The 26054-nt window shown below is 55.8% G+C and overlaps 1 protein-coding gene across 1 annotated transcript in view; it reads right to left on the bottom strand.

The window, feature by feature from the left end:
* LOC130348980 (autism susceptibility gene 2 protein-like) overlaps nt 1–25614 on the bottom strand; it is a gene marked incomplete at its 3' end in the record, with an annotated part of 32321 nt that extends 6707 nt beyond the window's left edge. Inside the window, 4 exon segments of the mRNA XM_056554791.1 lie at nt 20082–20117; nt 20201–20275; nt 23206–23349; nt 25083–25614. Coding sequence (XP_056410766.1) covers nt 20082–20117; nt 20201–20275; nt 23206–23349; nt 25083–25340 — 513 coding nt within the window. The 5' untranslated portion in view covers nt 25341–25614.
* Between the last annotated feature and the right edge of the window lie 440 nt (nt 25615–26054).

Here is a 26054-nt window from a genome sequence, read left to right as displayed (position 1 = left end):
GAGACCTCACCAGACAATACAGAGAAGAGCATCCCCCCTACAGAGACCTCACCAGACATCACAGAGAAAAGAGCATCCCCCCCTACAGAGACCTCACCAGACATCCCAGAGAAAAGAGCATCCCCCCCTACAGAGACCTCACCAGACATCACAGAGAAGAGCGCCCCCCCTACAGAGACCTCACCAAACATCCCAGAGGAAAGAGCATCCCCCCCTACAGAGACCTCACCAGACATCACAGAGAAGAGCATCCCCCCCTACAGAGACCTCACCAGATATCCCAGAGAAAAGAGCATCCCCCCCTACAGAGACCTCACCAGACATCACAGAGAAGAGCATCCCCCCCTACAGAGACCTCACCAGACACCACAGAGAAGAGCATCCCCCCTACAGACCTCACCAGACATCCCAGAGAAGAGCATCCCCCCTACAGAGACCTCACCAGACATCCCAGAGAAGAACATCCCCCCCTACAGAGACCTCACCACACATCACAGAGAAGAGCATCCCCCCCTACAGAGACCTCACCAGACATCACAGAGAAGAGCATCCCCCCCTACAGAGACCTCACCAGACATCACAGAGAAAAGCATCCCGCCTACAGAGACCTCACCAGACATCACAGAGAAGAGCATCCCCCCCTACAGAGACCTCACTAGACACCACAGAGAAGAGCATCCCCCCTACAGAGACCTCACCAGACATCACAGAGAAGAGCATCCCCCCTACAGAGACCTCACCAGACATCCCAGAGAAGAGCATCCCCCCTACAGAGACCTCACCAGACATCACAGAGAAGAGCATCCCCCCTACAGAGACCTCACCAGACATCCCAGAGAAAAGAGCATCCCCCCTACAGAGACCTCACCAGACATCACAGAAGAGCATCCCCCCCTACAGAGACCTCACCAGACATCCCAGAGAAAGAGCATCCCCCCTACAGAGACCTCACCAGACATCACAGAGAAAAGAGCATCCCCCCCTCAGAGACCTCACCAGACATCCCAGAGAAAAGAGCATCCCCCCTACAGAGACCTCACCAGACATCCCAGAGAAAAGAGCATCCCCCCTACAGAGACCTCACCAGACATCACAGAGAAGAGTGCCCCCCCTACAGAGACCTCACCAGACATCCCAGAGAAAAGAGCATCCCCCCCTACAGAGACCTCACCAGACATCCCAGAGAAAAGAGCATCCCCCCCTACAGAGACCTCACCAGACATCCCAGAGAAAAGAGCATCCCCCCCTACAGAGACCTCACCAGACATCCCAGAGAAAAGAGCATCCCCCCCTACAGAGACCTCACCAGACATCACAGAGAAAAGAGCATCCCCCCCTCAGAGACCTCACCAGACATCCCAGAGAAAAGAGCATCCCCCCTACAGAGACCTCACCAGACATCCCAGAGAAAAGAGCATCCCCCCTACAGAGACCTCACCAGACATCACAGAGAAGAGTGCCCCCCCTACAGAGACCTCACCAGACATCCCAGAGAAAAGAGCATCCCCCCCTACAGAGACCTCACCAGACATCCCAGAGAAAAGAGCATCCCCCCCACAGAGACCTCACAAAGAGCATCCCCCCCTACAGAGACCTCACCAGACATCCCAGAGAAAAGAGCATCCCCCCTACAGAGACCTCACCAGACATCACAGAGAAGAGTGCCCCCCCTACAGAGACCTCACCAGACATCCCAGAGAAAAGAGCATCCCCCCCTACAGAGACCTCACCAGACATCCCAGAGAAAAGAGCATCCCCCCCACAGAGACCTCACAAAGAGCATCCCCCCCTACAGAGACCTCACCAGACATCACAGAGAAGAGCATCCCCCCTACAGAGACCTCACAAAGAGCATCCCCCCTACAGAGACCTCACCAGACATCCCAGAGAAAAGAGCATCCCCCCACAGAGACCTCACAAAGAGCATCCCCCCCTACAGAGACCTCACCAGACATCACAGAGAAAAGCATCCCCCCCTACAGAGACCTCACCAGACACCAGAGAAGAGCGCCCCCCCTACAGAGACCTCACCAGACACCAGAGAAGAGCGCCCCCCCCTACAGAGACCTCGCCAGACATCACAGAGAAAAGCATCCCCCCTACAGAGACCTCACCAGACATCACAGAGAAGAGCATCCCCCCTATAGAGACCTCACCAGAAACCACAGAGAAGAGCACCCCCCCCCCCTACAGAGACCTCACCAGACATCCCAGAGAAAAAAGCATCCCCCCCTACAGAGACCTCACCAGACATCACAGAGAAAAGCATCCCCCCCTACAGAGACCTCACCAGACATCACAGAGAAGAGCGCCCCCCCTACAGAGACCTCACCAGACACCACAGAGAAGAGCATCCCCCCTACAGAGACCTCACCAGACAACACAGAGAAGAGCATCCCCCCTACAGAGACCTCACCAGACATCCCAGAGAAAAGAGCATCCCCCCTACAGACCTCACCAGACATCACAGAGAAAAGAGCATCCCCCCTAGAGAGACCTCACCAGACATCACAGAGAAGAGCATCCCCCCTACAGAGACCTCACCAGACATCACAGAGAAAAGAGCATCCCCCCCTACAGAGACCTCACCAGACATCCCAGAGAAAAGAGCATCCCCCCCTACAGAGACCTCACCAGACATCACAGAGAAGAGCGCCCCCCCTACAGAGACCTCACCAAACATCCCAGAGAAAAGAGCATCCCCCCCTACAGAGACCTCATCAGACATCACAGAGAAAAGAGCATCCCCCCCTACAGAGACCTCACCAGACATCACAGAGAAGAGCATCCCCCCCTACAGAGACCTCACCAGATATCCCAGAGAAAAGAGCATCCCCCCTACAGAGACCTCACCAGACATCACAGAGAAGAGCATCCCCCCCTACAGAGACCTCACCAGACACCACAGAGAAGAGCATCCCCCCTACAGACCTCACCAGACATCCCAGAGAAGAGCATCCCCCCTACAGAGACCTCACCAGACATCCCAGAGAAGAACATCCCCCCCTACAGAGACCTCACCAGACATCACAGAGAAGAGCATCCCCCCCTACAGAGACCTCACCAGACATCACAGAGAAGAGCATCCCCCCCTACAGAGACCTCACCAGACATCACAGAGAAAAGCATCCCGCCTACAGAGACCTCACCAGACATCACAGAGAAGAGCATCCCCCCCTACAGAGACCTCACTAGACACCACAGAGAAGAGCATCCCCCCTACAGAGACCTCACCAGACATCACAGAGAAGAGCATCCCCCCTACAGAGACCTCACCAGACATCCCAGAGAAGAGCATCCCCCCTACAGAGACCTCACCAGACATCACAGAGAAGAGCATCCCCCCTACAGAGACCTCACCAGACATCCCAGAGAAAAGAGCATCCCCCCTACAGAGACCTCACCAGACATCACAAAGAGCATCCCCCCTCTACAGAGACCTCACCAGACATCACAAAGAGCACCCCCCTACAGAGACCTCACCAGACATCACAGAGAAGAGCATCCCCCCTACAGAGACCTCACAGAGAAGAGCATCCCCCCCTACAGAGACCTCACCAGACACCACAGAGAAGAGCGCCCCCCCTACAGAGACCTCACCAGACATCACAGAGAAGAGCATCCCCCCCTACAGAGACCTCACCAGACACCACAGAGAAGAGCGCCCCCCCTACAGAGACCTCACCAGACATCACAGAGAAAAGAGCATCCCCCCCCTACAGAGACCTCACCAGACATCACAAAGAGCATCCCCCCTCTACAGAGACCTCACCAGACATCACAGAGAAGAGCACCCCCCCCCTTACAGAGACCGCATCAGACATCACAGAGAAGAGCATCCCCCCCCCTACAGAGACCTCACAGAGAAGAGCATCCCCCCTACAGACCTCACCAGACATCCCAGAGAAGAGCATCCCCCCTACAGAGACCTCACCAGACATCCCAGAGAAGAACATCCCCCCCCCTACAGAGACCTCACCAGACATCACAGAGAAGAGCATCCCCCCTACAGAGACCTCATAGAGAAGAGCATCCCCCCTACAGAGACCTCACCAGACATCCCAGAGAAGAGCATCCCCCCTACAGAGACCTCACCAGACATCACAGAGAAGAGCATCCCCCCACTACAGAGACCTCACCAGACATCACAGAGAAGAGCGCCCCCCCTACAGAGACCTCACCAGACATTCCAGAGAAGAGCATACCCCCCTACAGAGACCTCACCAGACATCCCAGAGAAGAGCATCCCCCCCTACAGAGACCTCACCAGACATCACAGAGAAGAGCATCCCCCCCTACAGAGACCTCACCAGACATCACAGAGAAGAGCATCCCCCCCTACAGAGACCTCACCAGACATCCCAGAGAAAAGCATCCCCCCCCCCTACAGAGACCTCACTAGACACCAGAGAAGAGCATCCCCCCCTACAGAGACCTCACCAGACACCAGAGAACAGCATCCCCCCCTACAGAGACCTCACCAGACATCCCAGAGAAAAGAGCATCCCCCCCTACAGAGACCTCACCAGACATCCCAGAGAAAAGAGCATCCCCCCTACAGAGACCTCAGACATCACAGAGAAGAGCGCCCCCCTACAGAGACCTCACAAAGAGCATCCCCACCTACAGAGAACTCACCAGACATCACAAAGAGCATCCCCCCCTACAGAGACCTCACCAGACATCACAGAGAAAAGAGCATCCACCCTACAGAGACCTCATCAGACATCACAGAGAAGAGCGCCCCCCTACAGAGATCTCACCAGACATCACAGAGAAGAGCATCCCCCCTATAGAGACCTCACCAGACATCACAGAGAAGAGCATCCCCCCTACAGAGACCTCACCAGACATCAGAGAAAAGAGCATCCCCCCCTACAGAGACCTCACCAGACATCACAGAGAAGAGCATCCCCCCTACATAGACCTCACCAGACATCACAGAGAAGAGCATCCCCCCTACAGAGACCTCAGACATCACAGAGAAGAGCATCCCCCCTACAGAGACCTCACCAGACATCACAGAGAAGAGCATCCCCCCTACAGAGACCTCACCAGACATCACAGAGAAGAGCATCCCCCCTACAAAGACCTCACCAGACATCCCAGAGAAAAGAGCATCCCCCCCTACAGAGACCTCACCAGACATCACAGAGAAGAGCATCCCCCCTACAGAGACCTCACAGAGAAGAGCATCCCCCCCTACAGAGACCTCACCAGACATCACAGAGAAGAGCATCCCCCCCTACAGAGACCTCACCAGACACCACAGAGAAGAGCATCCCCCCCCTACAGAGACCTCACCAGACACCACAGAGAAGAGCGCCCCCCCTACAGAGACCTCACCAGACATCACAGAGAAAAGAGCATCCCCCCTACAGAGACCTCACCAGACATCACAAAGAGCACCCCCCCTCTACAGAGACCTCACCAGACATCACAGAGAAGAGCATCCCCCCCTACAGAGAACTCACAGAGAAGAGCATCCCCCCTACAGAGACCTCACCAGACACCACAGAGAAGAGCGCCCCCCCTACAGAGACCTCACCAGACATCACAGAGAAGAGCATCCCCCCCCTACAGAGACCTCACCAGACACCACAGAGAAGAGCGCCCCCCCTACAGAGACCTCACCAGACATCACAAAGAGCACCCCCCCTCTACAGAGACCTCACCAGACATCACAAAGAGCACCCCCCCTACAGAGACCTCACCAGACATCACAGAGAAGAGCACCCCCCCCTTACAGAGACCGCATCAGACATCACAGAGAAGAGCATCCCCCCCCTACAGAGACCTCACAGAGAAGAGCATCCCCCCTACAGACCTCACCAGACATCCCAGAGAAGAGCATCCCCCCTACAGAGACCTCACCAGACATCCCAGAGAAGAACATCCCCCCCTACAGAGACCTCACCAGACATCACAGAGAAGAGCATCCCCCCCAACAAAGACCTCACCAGACATCACAGAGAAGAGCATCCCCCCCCTACAGAGACCTCACCAGACATCACAGAGAAGAGCACCCCCCCCCCTTACAGAGACCTCATCAGACATCACAGAGAAGAGCATCCCCCCTACAGAGACCTCACCAGACATCACAGAGAAGAGCGCCCCCCCTACAGAGACCTCACCAGACATCACAGAGAAGAGCGCCCCCCCTACAGAGACCTCACCAGACATTCCAGAGAAGAGCATCCCCCCCTACAGAGACCTCACCAGACATCCCAGAAAAGAGCATCCCCCCTACAGAGACCTCACCAGACATCACAGAGAAGAGCATCCCCCCTACAGAGACCTCACTAGACATCACAGAGAAGAGCATCCCCCCCCTACAGAGACCTCACCAGACATCCCAGAGAAGAGCATCCCCCTACAGAGACCTCACCAGACATCACAGAGAAAAGCATCCCCCCCCCCTACAGAGACCTCACTAGACACCAGAGAAGAGCATCCCCCCCTACAGAGACCTCACCAGACACCAGAGAACAGCATCCCCCCCTACAGAGACCTCACCAGACATCCCAGAGAAAAGAGCATCCCCCCTACAGAGACCTCACCAGACATCCCAGAGAAAAGAGCATCCCCCCTACAGAGACCTCACCAGACATCCCAGAGAAAAGAGCATCCCCCCCTACAGAGACCTCAGACATCACAGAGAAGAGCGCCCCCCTACAGAGACCTCACAAAGAGCATCCCCACCTACAGAGAACTCACCAGACATCACAAAGAGCATCCCCCCCCCCTACAGAGACCTCACCAGACATCACAGAGAAAAGAGCATCCCCCCTACAGAGACCTCACCAGACATCACAGAGAAAAGAGCATCCCCCCTACAGAGACCTTACCAGACATCACAGAGAAAAGAGCATCCCCCCTACAGAGACCTCACCAGACATCACAGAGAAGAGCATCCGCCCTACAAAGACCTCACCAGACATCACAGAGAAAAGAGCATCCACCCTACAGAGACCTCATCAGACATCACAGAGAAGAGCGCCCCCCTACAGAGATCTCACCAGACATCACAGAGAAAAGAGCATCCCCCCCTACAGAGACCTCACCAGACATCACAGAGAAGAGCATCCCCCCTACAGAGACCTCACCAGACATCACAGAGAAAAGAGCATCCACCCTACAGAGACCTCATCAGACATCACAGAGAAGAGCGCCCCCCTACAGAGAACTCACCAGACATCACAGAGAAGAGCATCCCCCCTACAGAGACCTCACCAGACATCACAGAGAAGAGCATCCCCCCTACAGAGACCTCACCAGACATCACAGAGAAGAGCGCCCCCCCTACAGAGACCTCACCAGACATCACAGAGAAGAGCATCCCCCCCTACAGACCTCACCAGACATCACAGAGAAGAGCATCCCCCCTACAGAGACCTCACCAGACATCACAGAGAAAAGAGCATCCCCCCCTACAGAGACCTCACCAGACATCACAGAGAAGAGCGCCCCCCCTACAGAGACCTCACCAAACATCCGAGAGAAAAGAGCATCCCCCCCTACATAGACCTCACCAGACATCCCAGAGAAGAGCATCCCCCCTACAGAGACCTCACCAGACATCACAGAGAAGAGCATCCCCCCTACAGAGACCTCACCAGACATCACAGAGAAAAGCATCCCCCCCCCCTACAGAGACCTCACTAGACACCAGAGAAGAGCATCCCCCCCTACAGAGACCTCACCAGACACCAGAGAACAGCATCCCCCCCCTACAGAGACCTCACCAGACATCCCAGAGAAAAGAGCATCCCCCCCTACAGAGACCTCACCAGACATCCCAGAGAAAAGAGCATCCCCCCCTACAGAGACCTCACCAGACATCCCAGAGAAAAGAGCATCCCCCCTACAGAGACCTCAGACATCACAGAGAAGAGCGCCCCCCTACAGAGACCTCACAAAGAGCATCCCCACCTACAGAGAACTCACCAGACATCACAGAGAAGAGCATCCCCCCCTACAGAGACCTCACCAGACATCACAGAGAAAAGAGCATCCCCCCTACAGAGACCTCACCAGACATCACAGAGAAAAGAGCATCCCCCTACAGAGACCTCACCAGACATCACAGAGAAGAGCATCCCCCCTACAGAGACCTCACCAGACATCACAGAGAAGAGCATCCGCCCTACAGAGACCTCACCAGACATCACAGAGAAAAGAGCATCCCCCCTACAGAGACCTCACCAGACATCACAGAGAAAAGAGCATCCCCCTACAGAGACCTCACCAGACATCACAGAGAAGAACATCCCCCCTACAGAGACCTCACCAGACATCACAGAGAAAAGAGCATCCCCCCCTACAGAGACCTCACCAGACATCACAGAGAAGAGCGCCCCCCCTACAGAGACCTCACCAAACATCCGAGAGAAAAGAGCATCCCCCCCTACATAGACCTCACCAGACATCCCAGAGAAAAGAGCATCCCCCCCTACAGAGACCTCACCAGACATCACAGAGAAGAGCATCCCCCCCTACAGAGACCTCACCAGACATCACAGAGAAAAGCATCCCCCCTACAGAGACCTCACCAGACATTACAGAGAAAAGCATCCCCCCTACAGAGACCTCACCAGACATCACAGAGAAAAGCATCCCCCCTACAGAGACCTCACCAGACATCCCAGAGAAGAGCATCCCCCCCTACAGAGACCTCACCAGACATCACAGAGAAAAGAGCATCCCCCCCTACAGAGACCTCACCAGACATCACAGAGAAGAACATCCCCCCCTACAGAGACCTCACCAGACATCCCAGAGAAAAGAGCATCCCCCCTACAGACCTCACCAGACATCACAGAGAAAAGAGCATCCCCCCTAGAGAGACCTCACCAGACATCACAGAGAAGAGCATCCCCCCTACAGAGACCTCACCAGACATCACAGAGAAAAGAGCATCCCCCCCTACAGAGACCTCACCAGACATCCCAGAGAAAAGAGCATCCCCCCCTACAGAGACCTCACCAGACATCACAGAGAAGAGCGCCCCCCCTACAGAGACCTCACCAAACATCCCAGAGAAAAGAGCATCCCCCCCTACAGAGACCTCATCAGACATCACAGAGAAAAGAGCATCCCCCCCTACAGAGACCTCACCAGACATCACAGAGAAGAGCATCCCCCCCTACAGAGACCTCACCAGATATCCCAGAGAAAAGAGCATCCCCCCTACAGAGACCTCACCAGACATCACAGAGAAGAGCATCCCCCCCTACAGAGACCTCACCAGACACCACAGAGAAGAGCATCCCCCCTACAGACCTCACCAGACATCCCAGAGAAGAGCATCCCCCCTACAGAGACCTCACCAGACATCCCAGAGAAGAACATCCCCCCCTACAGAGACCTCACCAGACATCACAGAGAAGAGCATCCCCCCCTACAGAGACCTCACCAGACATCACAGAGAAGAGCATCCCCCCCTACAGAGACCTCACCAGACATCACAGAGAAAAGCATCCCGCCTACAGAGACCTCACCAGACATCACAGAGAAGAGCATCCCCCCCTACAGAGACCTCACTAGACACCACAGAGAAGAGCATCCCCCCTACAGAGACCTCACCAGACATCACAGAGAAGAGCATCCCCCCTACAGAGACCTCACCAGACATCCCAGAGAAGAGCATCCCCCCTACAGAGACCTCACCAGACATCACAGAGAAGAGCATCCCCCCTACAGAGACCTCACCAGACATCCCAGAGAAAAGAGCATCCCCCCTACAGAGACCTCACCAGACATCACAAAGAGCATCCCCCCTCTACAGAGACCTCACCAGACATCACAAAGAGCACCCCCCTACAGAGACCTCACCAGACATCACAGAGAAGAGCATCCCCCCTACAGAGACCTCACAGAGAAGAGCATCCCCCCCTACAGAGACCTCATCAGACACCACAGAGAAGAGCGCCCCCCCTACAGAGACCTCACCAGACATCACAGAGAAGAGCATCCCCCCCTACAGAGACCTCACCAGACACCACAGAGAAGAGCGCCCCCCCTACAGAGACCTCACCAGACATCACAGAGAAAAGAGCATCCCCCCCCTACAGAGACCTCACCAGACATCACAAAGAGCATCCCCCCTCTACAGAGACCTCACCAGACATCACAGAGAAGAGCACCCCCCCCTTACAGAGACCGCATCAGACATCACAGAGAAGAGCATCCCCCCCCTACAGAGACCTCACAGAGAAGAGCATCCCCCCTACAGACCTCACCAGACATCCCAGAGAAGAGCATCCCCCCTACAGAGACCTCACCAGACATCCCAGAGAAGAACATCCCCCCCCCCTACAGAGACCTCACCAGACATCACAGAGAAGAGCATCCCCCCCTACAGAGACCTCACCAGACATCACAGAGAAGAGCATCCCCCCCTACAGAGACCTCACCAGACATCACAGAGAAGAGCATCCCCCCCTACAGAGACCTCACCAGACATCACAGAGAAGAGCACCCCCCCCCCTTACAGAGACCGCATCAGACATCACAGAGAAGAGCATCCCCCCTACAGAGACCTCATAGAGAAGAGCATCCCCCCTACAGAGACCTCACCAGACATCCCAGAGAAGAGCATCCCCCCTACAGAGACCTCACCAGACATCACAGAGAAGAGCATCCCCCCACTACAGAGACCTCACCAGACATCACAGAGAAGAGCGCCCCCCCTACAGAGACCTCACCAGACATTCCAGAGAAGAGCATACCCCCCTACAGAGACCTCACCAGACATCCCAGAGAAGAGCATCCCCCCCTACAGAGACCTCACCAGACATCACAGAGAAGAGCATCCCCCCCTACAGAGACCTCACCAGACATCACAGAGAAGAGCATCCCCCCCTACAGAGACCTCACCAGACATCCCAGAGAAAAGCATCCCCCCCCCCTACAGAGACCTCACTAGACACCAGAGAAGAGCATCCCCCCCTACAGAGACCTCACCAGACACCAGAGAACAGCATCCCCCCCTACAGAGACCTCACCAGACATCCCAGAGAAAAGAGCATCCCCCCCTACAGAGACCTCACCAGACATCCCAGAGAAAAGAGCATCCCCCCTACAGAGACCTCAGACATCACAGAGAAGAGCGCCCCCCTACAGAGACCTCACAAAGAGCATCCCCACCTACAGAGAACTCACCAGACATCACAAAGAGCATCCCCCCCTACAGAGACCTCACCAGACATCACAGAGAAAAGAGCATCCACCCTACAGAGACCTCATCAGACATCACAGAGAAGAGCGCCCCCTACAGAGATCTCACCAGACATCACAGAGAAGAGCATCCCCCCTATAGAGACCTCACCAGACATCACAGAGAAGAGCATCCCCCCTACAGAGACCTCACCAGACATCAGAGAAAAGAGCATCCCCCCCTACAGAGACCTCACCAGACATCACAGAGAAGAGCATCCCCCCTACATAGACCTCACCAGACATCACAGAGAAGAGCATCCCCCCTACAGAGACCTCAGACATCACAGAGAAGAGCATCCCCCCTACAGAGACCTCACCAGACATCACAGAGAAGAGCATCCCCCCTACAGAGACCTCACCAGACATCACAGAGAAGAGCATCCCCCCTACAAAGACCTCACCAGACATCCCAGAGAAAAGAGCATCCCCCCCTACAGAGACCTCACCAGACATCACAGAGAAGAGCATCCCCCCTACAGAGACCTCACAGAGAAGAGCATCCCCCCCTACAGAGACCTCACCAGACATCACAGAGAAGAGCATCCCCCCCTACAGAGACCTCACCAGACACCACAGAGAAGAGCATCCCCCCCCTACAGAGACCTCACCAGACACCACAGAGAAGAGCGCCCCCCCTACAGAGACCTCACCAGACATCACAGAGAAAAGAGCATCCCCCCTACAGAGACCTCACCAGACATCACAAAGAGCACCCCCCCTCTACAGAGACCTCACCAGACATCACAGAGAAGAGCATCCCCCCCTACAGAGAACTCACAGAGAAGAGCATCCCCCCTACAGAGACCTCACCAGACACCACAGAGAAGAGCGCCCCCCCTACAGAGACCTCACCAGACATCACAGAGAAGAGCATCCCCCCCCTACAGAGACCTCACCAGACACCACAGAGAAGAGCGCCCCCCCTACAGAGACCTCACCAGACATCACAAAGAGCACCCCCCCTCTACAGAGACCTCACCAGACATCACAAAGAGCACCCCCCCTACAGAGACCTCACCAGACATCACAAAGAGCACCCCCCCTACAGAGACCTCACCAGACATCACAGAGAAGAGCACCCCCCCCTTACAGAGACCGCATCAGACATCACAGAGAAGAGCATCCCCCCCCTACAGAGACCTCACAGAGAAGAGCATCCCCCCTACAGACCTCACCAGACATCCCAGAGAAGAGCATCCCCCCTACAGAGACCTCACCAGACATCCCAGAGAAGAACATCCCCCCCTACAGAGACCTCACCAGACATCACAGAGAAGAGCATCCCCCCCAACAAAGACCTCACCAGACATCACAGAGAAGAGCATCCCCCCCCTACAGAGACCTCACCAGACATCACAGAGAAGAGCACCCCCCCCCCCTTACAGAGACCTCATCAGACATCACAGAGAAGAGCATCCCCCCTACAGAGACCTCACCAGACATCACAGAGAAGAGCGCCCCCCCTACAGAGACCTCACCAGACATCACAGAGAAGAGCGCCCCCCCTACAGAGACCTCACCAGACATTCCAGAGAAGAGCATCCCCCCCTACAGAGACCTCACCAGACATCCCAGAAAAGAGCATCCCCCCCTACAGAGACCTCACCAGACATCACAGAGAAGAGCATCCCCCCCTACAGAGACCTCACTAGACATCACAGAGAAGAGCATCCCCCCCCTACAGAGACCTCACCAGACATCCCAGAGAAGAGCATCCCCCTACAGAGACCTCACCAGACATCACAGAGAAAAGCATCCCCCCCCCCTACAGAGACCTCACTAGACACCAGAGAAGAGCATCCCCCCCTACAGAGACCTCACCAGACACCAGAGAACAGCATCCCCCCCTACAGAGACCTCACCAGACATCCCAGAGAAAAGAGCATCCCCCCTACAGAGACCTCACCAGACATCCCAGAGAAAAGAGCATCCCCCCTACAGAGACCTCACCAGACATCCCAGAGAAAAGAGCATCCCCCCCTACAGAGACCTCAGACATCACAGAGAAGAGCGCCCCCCTACAGAGACCTCACAAAGAGCATCCCCACCTACAGAGAACTCACCAGACATCACAAAGAGCATCCCCCCCCCTACAGAGACCTCACCAGACATCACAGAGAAAAGAGCATCCCCCCTACAGAGACCTCACCAGACATCACAGAGAAAAGAGCATCCCCCCTACAGAGACCTTACCAGACATCACAGAGAAAAGAGCATCCCCCCTACAGAGACCTCACCAGACATCACAGAGAAGAGCATCCGCCCTACAAAGACCTCACCAGACATCACAGAGAAAAGAGCATCCACCCTACAGAGACCTCATCAGACATCACAGAGAAGAGCGCCCCCCTACAGAGATCTCACCAGACATCACAGAGAAAAGAGCATCCCCCCCTACAGAGACCTCACCAGACATCACAGAGAAGAGCATCCCCCCTACAGAGACCTCACCAGACATCACAGAGAAAAGAGCATCCACCCTACAGAGACCTCATCAGACATCACAGAGAAGAGCGCCCCCCTACAGAGAACTCACCAGACATCACAGAGAAGAGCATCCCCCCTACAGAGACCTCACCAGACATCACAGAGAAGAGCATCCCCCCTACAGAGACCTCACCAGACATCACAGAGAAGAGCGCCCCCCCTACAGAGACCTCACCAGACATCACAGAGAAGAGCATCCCCCCCTACAGACCTCACCAGACATCACAGAGAAGAGCATCCCCCCTACAGAGACCTCACCAGACATCACAGAGAAAAGAGCATCCCCCCCCTACAGAGACCTCACCAGACATCACAGAGAAGAGCGCCCCCCCTACAGAGACCTCACCAAACATCCGAGAGAAAAGAGCATCCCCCCCTACATAGACCTCACCAGACATCCCAGAGAAGAGCATCCCCCCTACAGAGACCTCACCAGACATCACAGAGAAGAGCATCCCCCCTACAGAGACCTCACCAGACATCACAGAGAAAAGCATCCCCCCCCTACAGAGACCTCACTAGACACCAGAGAAGAGCATCCCCCCCCTACAGAGACCTCACCAGACACCAGAGAACAGCATCCCCCCCCTACAGAGACCTCACCAGACATCCCAGAGAAAAGAGCATCCCCCCCTACAGAGACCTCACCAGACATCCCAGAGAAAAGAGCATCCCCCCCTACAGAGACCTCACCAGACATCCCAGAGAAAAGAGCATCCCCCCTACAGAGACCTCAGACATCACAGAGAAGAGCGCCCCCCTACAGAGACCTCACAAAGAGCATCCCCACCTACAGAGAACTCACCAGACATCACAGAGAAGAGCATCCCCCCCTACAGAGACCTCACCAGACATCACAGAGAAAAGAGCATCCCCCCTACAGAGACCTCACCAGACATCACAGAGAAAAGAGCATCCCCCTACAGAGACCTCACCAGACATCACAGAGAAGAGCATCCCCCCTACAGAGACCTCACCAGACATCACAGAGAAGAGCATCCGCCCTACAGAGACCTCACCAGACATCACAGAGAAAAGAGCATCCCCCCTACAGAGACCTCACCAGACATCACAGAGAAAAGAGCATCCCCCTACAGAGACCTCACCAGACATCACAGAGAAGAACATCCCCCCTACAGAGACCTCACCAGACATCACAGAGAAAAGAGCATCCCCCCCTACAGAGACCTCACCAGACATCACAGAGAAGAGCGCCCCCCCCTACAGAGACCTCACCAAACATCCGAGAGAAAAGAGCATCCCCCCCTACATAGACCTCACCAGACATCCCAGAGAAAAGAGCATCCCCCCCTACAGAGACCTCACCAGACATCACAGAGAAGAGCATCCCCCCCTACAGAGACCTCACCAGACATCACAGAGAAAAGCATCCCCCCTACAGAGACCTCACCAGACATTACAGAGAAAAGCATCCCCCCTACAGAGACCTCACCAGACATCACAGAGAAAAGCATCCCCCCTACAGAGACCTCACCAGACATCCCAGAGAAGAGCATCCCCCCCTCAGAGACCTCACCAGACATCACAGAGAAGAGCATCCCCCCCTACAGAGACCTCACCAGACATCACAGAGAAAAGAGCATCCCCCCCTACAGAGACCTCACCAGACATCACAGAGAAGAACATCCCCCCTACATAGACCTCACCAGACATCCCAGAGAAAAGAGCATCCCCCCTACAGAGACCTCACCAGACATTACAGAGAAAAGAGCATCCCCCCTACAGAGACCTCACCAGACATCACAGAGAAAAGAGCATCCCCCCCTACAGAGACCTCACCAGACATCACAGAGAAGAGCGCCCCCCCTACAGAGACCTCACCAAACATCCGAGAGAAAAGAGCATCCCCCCTACAGAGACCTCACCAGACATCCCAGAGAAGAGCATCCCCCCTCTACAGAGACCTCACCAGACATCCCAGAGAAAAGAGCATCCCCCCCTACAGAGACCTCACCAGACATCCCAGAGAAGAGCATCCCCCCTCTACAGAGACCTCACCAGACATCACAGAGAAGAGCGCCCCCCCTACAGAGACCTCATCAGACATCACAGAGAAGAGCATCCCCCCCTACAGAGACCTCACCAGACATCACAGAGAAGAGCGCCCCCCCTACAGAGACCTCACCAGACATCACAGAGAAAAGAGCATCCCCCCTACAGAGACCTCACCAGACATCACAAAGAGCACCCCCCCTCTACAGAGACCTCACCAGACATCACAGAGAAGAGCATCCCCCCCTACAGAGAACTCACAGAGAAGAGCATCCCCCCTACAGAGACCTCACCAGACACCACAGAGAAGAGCGCCCCCCCTACAGAGACCTCACCAGACATCACAGAGAAGAGCATCCCCCCCCTACAGAGACCTCACCAGACACCACAGAGAAGAGCGCCCCCCCTACAGAGACCTCACCAGACATCACAAAGAGCACCCCCCCTCTACAGAGACCTCACCAGACATCACAAAGAGCACCCCCCCTACAGAGACCTCACCAGACATCACAAAGAGCACCCCCCCTACAGAGACCTCACCAGACATCACAGAGAAGAGCACCCCCCCCTTACAGAGACCGCATCAGACATCACAGAGAAGAGCATCCCCCCCCTACAGAGACCTCACAGAGAAGAGCATCCCCCCTACAGACCTCACCAGACATCCCAGAGAAGAGCATCCCCCCTACAGAGACCTCACCAGACATCCCAGAGAAGAACATCCCCCCCTACAGAGACCTCACCAGACATCACAGAGAAGAGCATCCCCCCCAACAAAGACCTCACCAGACATCACAGAGAAGAGCATCCCCCCCCTACAGAGACCTCACCAGACATCACAGAGAAGAGCACCCCCCCCCCTTACAGAGACCTCATCAGACATCACAGAGAAGAGCATCCCCCCTACAGAGACCTCACCAGACATCACAGAGAAGAGCGCCCCCCCTACAGAGACCTCACCAGACATCACAGAGAAGAGCGCCCCCCCTACAGAGACCTCACCAGACATTCCAGAGAAGAGCATCCCCCCCTACAGAGACCTCACCAGACATCCCAGAAAAGAGCATCCCCCCCTACAGAGACCTCACCAGACATCACAGAGAAGAGCATCCCCCCCTACAGAGACCTCACTAGACATCACAGAGAAGAGCATCCCCCCCCTACAGAGACCTCACCAGACATCCCAGAGAAGAGCATCCCCCTACAGAGACCTCACCAGACATCACAGAGAAAAGCATCCCCCCCCCCTACAGAGACCTCACTAGACACCAGAGAAGAGCATCCCCCCCTACAGAGACCTCACCAGACACCAGAGAACAGCATCCCCCCCTACAGAGACCTCACCAGACATCCCAGAGAAAAGAGCATCCCCCCTACAGAGACCTCACCAGACATCCCAGAGAAAAGAGCATCCCCCCTACAGAGACCTCACCAGACATCCCAGAGAAAAGAGCATCCCCCCCTACAGAGACCTCAGACATCACAGAGAAGAGCGCCCCCCTACAGAGACCTCACAAAGAGCATCCCCACCTACAGAGAACTCACCAGACATCACAAAGAGCATCCCCCCCCCCTACAGAGACCTCACCAGACATCACAGAGAAAAGAGCATCCCCCCTACAGAGACCTCACCAGACATCACAGAGAAAAGAGCATCCCCCCTACAGAGACCTTACCAGACATCACAGAGAAAAGAGCATCCCCCCTACAGAGACCTCACCAGACATCACAGAGAAGAGCATCCGCCCTACAAAGACCTCACCAGACATCACAGAGAAAAGAGCATCCACCCTACAGAGACCTCATCAGACATCACAGAGAAGAGCGCCCCCCTACAGAGATCTCACCAGACATCACAGAGAAAAGAGCATCCCCCCCTACAGAGACCTCACCAGACATCACAGAGAAGAGCATCCCCCCTACAGAGACCTCACCAGACATCACAGAGAAAAGAGCATCCACCCTACAGAGACCTCATCAGACATCACAGAGAAGAGCGCCCCCCTACAGAGAACTCACCAGACATCACAGAGAAGAGCATCCCCCCTACAGAGACCTCACCAGACATCACAGAGAAGAGCATCCCCCCTACAGAGACCTCACCAGACATCACAGAGAAGAGCGCCCCCCCTACAGAGACCTCACCAGACATCACAGAGAAGAGCATCCCCCCCTACAGACCTCACCAGACATCACAGAGAAGAGCATCCCCCCTACAGAGACCTCACCAGACATCACAGAGAAAAGAGCATCCCCCCCTACAGAGACCTCACCAGACATCACAGAGAAGAGCGCCCCCCCTACAGAGACCTCACCAAACATCCGAGAGAAAAGAGCATCCCCCCCTACATAGACCTCACCAGACATCCCAGAGAAGAGCATCCCCCCTACAGAGACCTCACCAGACATCACAGAGAAGAGCATCCCCCCTACAGAGACCTCACCAGACATCACAGAGAAAAGCATCCCCCCCCTACAGAGACCTCACTAGACACCAGAGAAGAGCATCCCCCCCCTACAGAGACCTCACCAGACACCAGAGAACAGCATCCCCCCCCTACAGAGACCTCACCAGACATCCCAGAGAAAAGAGCATCCCCCCCTACAGAGACCTCACCAGACATCCCAGAGAAAAGAGCATCCCCCCCTACAGAGACCTCACCAGACATCCCAGAGAAAAGAGCATCCCCCCTACAGAGACCTCAGACATCACAGAGAAGAGCGCCCCCCTACAGAGACCTCACAAAGAGCATCCCCACCTACAGAGAACTCACCAGACATCACAGAGAAGAGCATCCCCCCCTACAGAGACCTCACCAGACATCACAGAGAAAAGAGCATCCCCCCTACAGAGACCTCACCAGACATCACAGAGAAAAGAGCATCCCCCTACAGAGACCTCACCAGACATCACAGAGAAGAGCATCCCCCCTACAGAGACCTCACCAGACATCACAGAGAAGAGCATCCGCCCTACAGAGACCTCACCAGACATCACAGAGAAAAGAGCATCCCCCCTACAGAGACCTCACCAGACATCACAGAGAAAAGAGCATCCCCCTACAGAGACCTCACCAGACATCACAGAGAAGAACATCCCCCCTACAGAGACCTCACCAGACATCACAGAGAAAAGAGCATCCCCCCCTACAGAGACCTCACCAGACATCACAGAGAAGAGCGCCCCCCCTACAGAGACCTCACCAAACATCCGAGAGAAAAGAGCATCCCCCCCTACATAGACCTCACCAGACATCCCAGAGAAAAGAGCATCCCCCCCTACAGAGACCTCACCAGACATCACAAAGAGCATCCCCCCCTACAGAGACCTCACCAGACATCACAGAGAAAAGCATCCCCCCTACAGAGACCTCACCAGACATTACAGAGAAAAGCATCCCCCCTACAGAGACCTCACCAGACATCACAGAGAAAAGCATCCCCCCTACAGAGACCTCACCAGACATCCCAGAGAAGAGCATCCCCCCCTCAGAGACCTCACCAGACATCACAGAGAAGAGCATCCCCCCCTACAGAGACCTCACCAGACATCACAGAGAAAAGAGCATCCCCCCCTACAGAGACCTCACCAGACATCACAGAGAAGAACATCCCCCCTACATAGACCTCACCAGACATCCCAGAGAAAAGAGCATCCCCCCTACAGAGACCTCACCAGACATTACAGAGAAAAGAGCATCCCCCCTACAGAGACCTCACCAGACATCACAGAGAAAAGAGCATCCCCCCCTACAGAGACCTCACCAGACATCACAGAGAAGAGCGCCCCCCCTACAGAGACCTCACCAAACATCCGAGAGAAAAGAGCATCCCCCCCTACATAGACCTCACCAGACATCCCAGAGAAAAGAGCATCCCCCCCTACAGAGACCTCACCAGACATCCCAGAGAAGAGCATCCCCCCTCTACAGAGACCTCACCAGACATCACAGAGAAGAGCGCCCCCCCTACAGAGACCTCATCAGACATCACAGAGAAGAGCATCCCCCCCTACAGAGACCTCACCAGACATCACAGAGAAGAGCGCCCCCCCTACAGAGACCTCATCAGACATCACAGAGAAGAGCGCCCCCCCTACAGAGACCTCATCAGACATCACAGAGAAGAGCATCCCCCCCTACAGAGACCTCACCAGACATCACAGAGAAAAGAGCATCCCCCCCCTACAGAGACCTCACCAGACATCCCAGAGAAAAGAGCATCCCCCCTACATAGACCTCACCAGACATTCCAGAGAAAAGAGCATCCCCCCTACATAGACCTCACCAGACATCACAGAGAAAAGAGCATCCCCCCTACATAGACCTCACCAGACATCACAGAGAAAAGCTCCCACTCACAATGTATCCTGCGTCCAGGCAGCAGCGCAGACAGTCCTGAAATAGACAATGCTCAGTTATGACCACCAGGAGACAGTACAGTGAAATGAATGACTACAGCCAGGGGGCGCTCTACTCACCAGATTTGTGTCATGTTCATGGCCAGAGGCTCGCATACATCTGTTCATGGAGCCGACATCAGGGCAGTGCCGCTTCTGTAAAAGAGGAAGAGACATGAAGATCCCAGATCCACCCCCACAGAGGACCACGTGTGTCACCAGAGGTGGAGGACCACCTACCATCATCTACCCCCAATGTGAGGAGAACGACCACCAGAGGAAGACACATGATGCCATACACCCCCACAGAGGACCACATGTGTCACCAGAGGTGGAGGACCACCTACCATCATCTACCTCCAATGTGAGGAGAACGACCACCAGAGGAAGACATATGATCCCATACACCTCCACAGAGGACCACGTGTGTCACCAGAGGTGGAGGACCACCTACCATCATCTACCTCCAATGTGAGGAGAACGACCACCAGAGGAAGACACATGATGCCATACACCTCCAAAGAAGACCACGTGTGTCACCAGAGGAGGAGGACCACCTACCATCATCTACCTCCAATGTGAGGAGAACGACCACCAGAGGAAGACATATGATCCCATACACCTCCACAGAGGACCACGTGTGTCACCAGAGGTGGAGGACCACCTACCATCATCTACCTCCAATGTGAGGAGAACGACCACCAGAGGAAGACACATGATGCCATACACCTCCAAAGAAGACCACGTGTGTCACCAGAGGTGGAGGACCTCCGATCATCATCTAACTCCAATGTGAGAACGACCACCAGAGGAAGACACATGATCCCATACACCCCCACAGAGGACCACATGTGTCACCAGAGGTGGAGGACCACCTACCATCATCTACCTCCAATGTGAGGAGAACGACCACCAGAGGAAGACATATGATCCTATACACCTCCACAGAGGACCACATGTGTCACCAGAGGTGGAGGACCACCTACCATCATCTACCCCCAATGTGAGGAGAACGACCACCAGAGGAAGACACATGATGCCATACACCTCCACAGAGGACCACGTGTGTCACCAGAGGTGGAGGACCTCCGATCATCATCTACCCCCAATGTGAGGAGAACGACCACCAGAGGAAGACACATGATGCCATACACCCCCACAGAGGACCACATGTGTCACCAGAGGTGGAGGACCACCTACCATCATCTACCCCCAATGTGAGAACGACCACCAGAGGAAGACACATTATCCCATACACCCCCACAGAGGACCACGTGTGTCACCATAGGTGGAGGACCACCGATCATCATCTACCTCCAATGTGAGGAGAACGACCACCAGAGGAAGACACATGATCCCATACACCCCCACAGAGGACCACGTGTGTCACCAGAAGTGGAGGATCACCTACCATCATCTACCCCCAATGTGAGGAGAACGACCAGAGGAAGACATATGATCCCATACACCTCCACAGAGGACCACGTGTCACCAGAGGTGGAGGACCACCTACCATCATCTACCCCCAATGTGAGGAGAACGACCACCAGAGGAAGACATATGATCCCATACACCTCCACAGAGGACCACGTGTCACCAGAGGTGGAGGACCTCCGATCATCATCTACCCCCAATGTGAGGAGAACGACCAGAGGAAGACATGATCCCATACACCCCCAAAGAAGACCACGTGTGTCACCAGAGGTGGAGGACCTCCGATCATCATCTACCCCCAATGTGAGGAGAACGACCAGAGGAAGACACATGATCCCATACACCCCCACAGAGGACCACGTGTGTCACCAGAGGTGGAGGACCACCTACCATCATCTACCCCCAATGTGAGGAGAATGACCACCAGAGGAAGACACATGATCCCATACACCCCCACAGAGGACCACGTGTGTCACCAGAGGTGGAGGACCACCTACCATCATCTACCCCCAATGTGAGAACGACCACCAGAGGAAGACACATGATCCCATACACCCCCACAGAGGACCACGTGTGTCACCAGAGGTGGAGGACCTCCGATCATCATCTACCTCCAATGTGAGGAGAACGACCACCAGAGGAAGACACATGATCCCATACACCCCCACAGAGGACCACATGTGTCACCAGAGGTGGAGGACCACCTACCATCATCTACCCCCAATGTGAGGAGAACGACCAGAGGAAGACACATGATCCCATACACCCCCACAGAGGACCACGTGTGTCACCAGAAGTGGAGGACCACCTATCATCATCTACCCCCAAAGAAAAACGACCACCAGAGGAAGACACATGATCCCATATACACCCCCAAAGAAGACCACGTGTGTCACCAGAGGTGGAGGACCACCTACCATCATCTACCCCCAAAGAGGACCACGTGTGTCACCAGAGGAGGACCACCGATCATCATCTACCCCCAATGTGAGGAGAACAACCAGAGGAAGACACATGATTCCATACACCCCCACAGAGGACCACATGTGTCACCAGAGGTGGAGGACCACCTACCATCATCTACCCCCAATGTGAGGAGAACGACCACCAGAGGAAGACACATGATCCCATACACCTCCACAGAGGACCACGTGTGTCACCAGAGGTGGAGGACCTCCGATCATCATCTACCCCCAATGTGAGGAGAACGACCACCAGAGGAAGACACATGATCCCATACACCTCCACAGAGGACCACGTGTGTCACCAGAGGTGGAGGACCACCTACCATCATCTACCCCCAATGTGAGAACGACCACCAGAGGAAGACACATGATCCCATACACCCCCACAGAGGACCACATGTGTCACCAGAGGTGGAGGACCACCTACCATCATCTACCCCCAATGTGAGAATGACCACCAGAGGAAGACATGATCCCATACACCCCCACAGAGGACCACGTGTGTCACCAGAGGTGGAGGACCACCTACCATCATCTACCTCCAATGTGAGAACGACCACCAGAGGAAGACACATGATGCCATACACCTCCACAGAGGACCACGTGTGTCACCAGAGGTGGAGGACCACCTACCATCATCTACCCCCAATGTGAGGAGAACGACCACCAGAGGAAGCCATCATCTACCTGCTTCTTGTGTGCCCGCTCTTCAGGTTGGTTCTCACTGGCCCCAGGGTCCTCCGAGCTGCCTCCATCACTTCTCTTTCTCTTTCCCGGGGGTCGTTTTCTGTAGGGTTCTTCCAGAGGGGCAGACTCCATGGTGACATCTCTCTACAGGAAGAAACCATTGTGAGGATGAGGGACCCGGGCCAATCACCCCGAGGAGGGCCTACCCATAACTCCCTGCCCCATCACCCTGAATCTCCTTATACTCCATAACATCAGGACCACAGAACCCTAACCTGTCACCCCACCCATCACCAGGACCACAGAACCCTAACCTGTCACCCCACCCACCACCAGGACCACAGAACCCTAACCTCTCACCCCACCCACCACCAGGACCACAGAACCCTAACCTCTCACCCCACCCACCACCAGGACCACAGAACCCTAACCTCTCACCCCACCCACCACCAGGACCACAGAACCCTAACCTCTCACCCCACCCACCACCAGGACCACAGAACCCTAACCTCTCACCCCACCCACCACCAGGACCACAGAACCCTAACCTCTCACCCCACCCACCACCAGGACCACAGAACCCTAACCTCTCACCCCACCCACCACCAGGACCACAGAACCCTAACCTCTCACCTGTCACCCCACCCACCACCAGGACCACAGAACCCTCACCTGTCACCCCACCCACCACCAGGACCACAGAACCCTAACCTCTCACCCCACCCACCACCAGGACCACAGAACCCTAACCTCTCACCCCACCCACCACCAGGACCACAGAACCCTAACCTCTCACCCCACCCACCACCAGGACCACAGAACCCTAACCTGTCACCCCACCCACCACGAGGACCACAGAACCCTAACCTCTCACCTGTCACCCCACCCACCACCAGGACCACAGAACCCTAACCTGTCACCCCACCCACCACCAGGACCACAGAACCCTAACCTCTCACCCCACCCACCACCAGGACCACAGAACCCTAACCTCTCACCTGTCACCCCACCCACCACCAGGACCACAGAACCCTAACCTCTCACCCCACCCACCACCAGGACCACAGAACCCTAACCTCTAACCTCTCACCCCACCCACCACCAGGACCACAGAACCCTAACCTCTCACCCCACCCACCACCAGGACCACAGAACCCTAACCTCTCACCCCACCCACCACCAGGACCACAGAACCCTAACCTCTCACCCCACCCACCACCAGGACCACAGAACCCTAACCTCTCACCCCACCCACCACCAGGACCACAGAACCCTAACCTCTCACCTGTCACCCCACCCACCACCAGGACCCTAACCTCTCACCTGTCACCCCACCCACCACCAGGACCACAGAGCCCTAACCTCTCACCCTACCCACCACCAGGACCACAGAACCCTAACCTGTCACCCCACCCACCACCAGGACCACAGAACCCTAACCTCTCACCCCACCCACCACCAGGACCACAGAACCCTAACCTGTCACCCCACCCACCACCAGGACCACAGAACCCTAACCTGTCACCCCACCCACCACCAGGACCACAGAACCCTAACCTCTCACCCCACCCACCACCAGGACCACAGAACCCTAACCTCTAACCTCTCACCCCACCCACCACCAGGACCACAGAACCCTAACCTCTCACCTGTCACCCCACCCACCACCAGGACCACAGAACCCTAACCTCTCACCCCACCCACCACCAGGACCACAGAACCCTAACCTCTAACCTCTCACCCCACCCACCACCAGGACCACAGAACCCTAACCTCTTACCCCACCAGGACTACAGAACCCCAACCTCCTACTCCTTATCCCACACACCACCAGGACCACAGGGGCCCCAACCTGTCACCCACAGGCCCCTCCTCACCTGCATGGCCTCCAGGCTACCATAGCTGCTGATACAGAAGCCATCGATGAGGTCTTCTTCCCGTAGGATGGCGCTTTCATCACCTCTCTTCCGCCTTTTCTTCTTGCGCTGTGGGCGTGGCCAGATCACGGGCTCCGGACTTGAAGATAAGGAGTTTGCAGGTGAAGGGCCCCTCTGTCGGTCCCTCTGAGCCTTTGAGCGTCTGTGTGGGAGACGGGGCCCAGGACGGCTCCTGGGTACATGTGGTGGGGCCTCCATGTCAGGGACCTTATCCTCCAGGGTAGAGCATATCTCTGCACTACACCCTCTACTCTGGCCCACCAGGAGCGATGGCTGCGTGGGACTCGTGGTGAGACGGTGGTGGGGGGGGGCGCTCACTAGAGACTGGGGAGAGGACCAAACCTGAGCTCTGGGGGCCAACAGGGAGAGGAGGCTGGGGGCCACATGAAAGGGCACAGAGATGTGGGGGGCACGCACCCTGGAGATAAGGGGGGGCACGGACCCTGGAGATAAGGAGGGGGGGCACGAACCCTGGAGATAAGGGGGGGGGGGCACGAACCCTGGAGATAAGGGGGGGGGGGCACGAACCCTGGAGATAAGGGGGGGGGGCACAAACCCTGGAGATAAGGGGGGGGGCACGAAGGAGATAAGGGGGGGGGACACGAATGGACACGAACCCTGGAGATAAGGGGGGGGGGGCACGAACCCTGGAGATAAGGGGGGGGGGCACGAACCCTGGAGATAAGGGGGGGGGGCACGAACCCTGGAGATAAGGGGGGGGGGGCACGAACCCTAGAGATAAGGGGGGGGGGGGGCACGAACCCTAGAGATAAGGGGGGGGCACGAACCCTAGAGATAAGGGGGGGGGCACGAACCCTGGAGATAAGGGGGGGGCACGAACCCTGGAGATAAGGGGGGGGGCACGGACCCTGGAGATAAGGGGGGGCACGAACCCTAGAGATAAGGGGGGGG

This window comes from Hyla sarda, unplaced genomic scaffold, assembly GCF_029499605.1.
Source record: "Hyla sarda isolate aHylSar1 unplaced genomic scaffold, aHylSar1.hap1 scaffold_898, whole genome shotgun sequence".
In the NCBI taxonomy this organism is placed as follows: domain Eukaryota; kingdom Metazoa; phylum Chordata; class Amphibia; order Anura; family Hylidae; genus Hyla; species Hyla sarda.
This window is presented reverse-complemented; position numbering and strand designations above follow the sequence as displayed.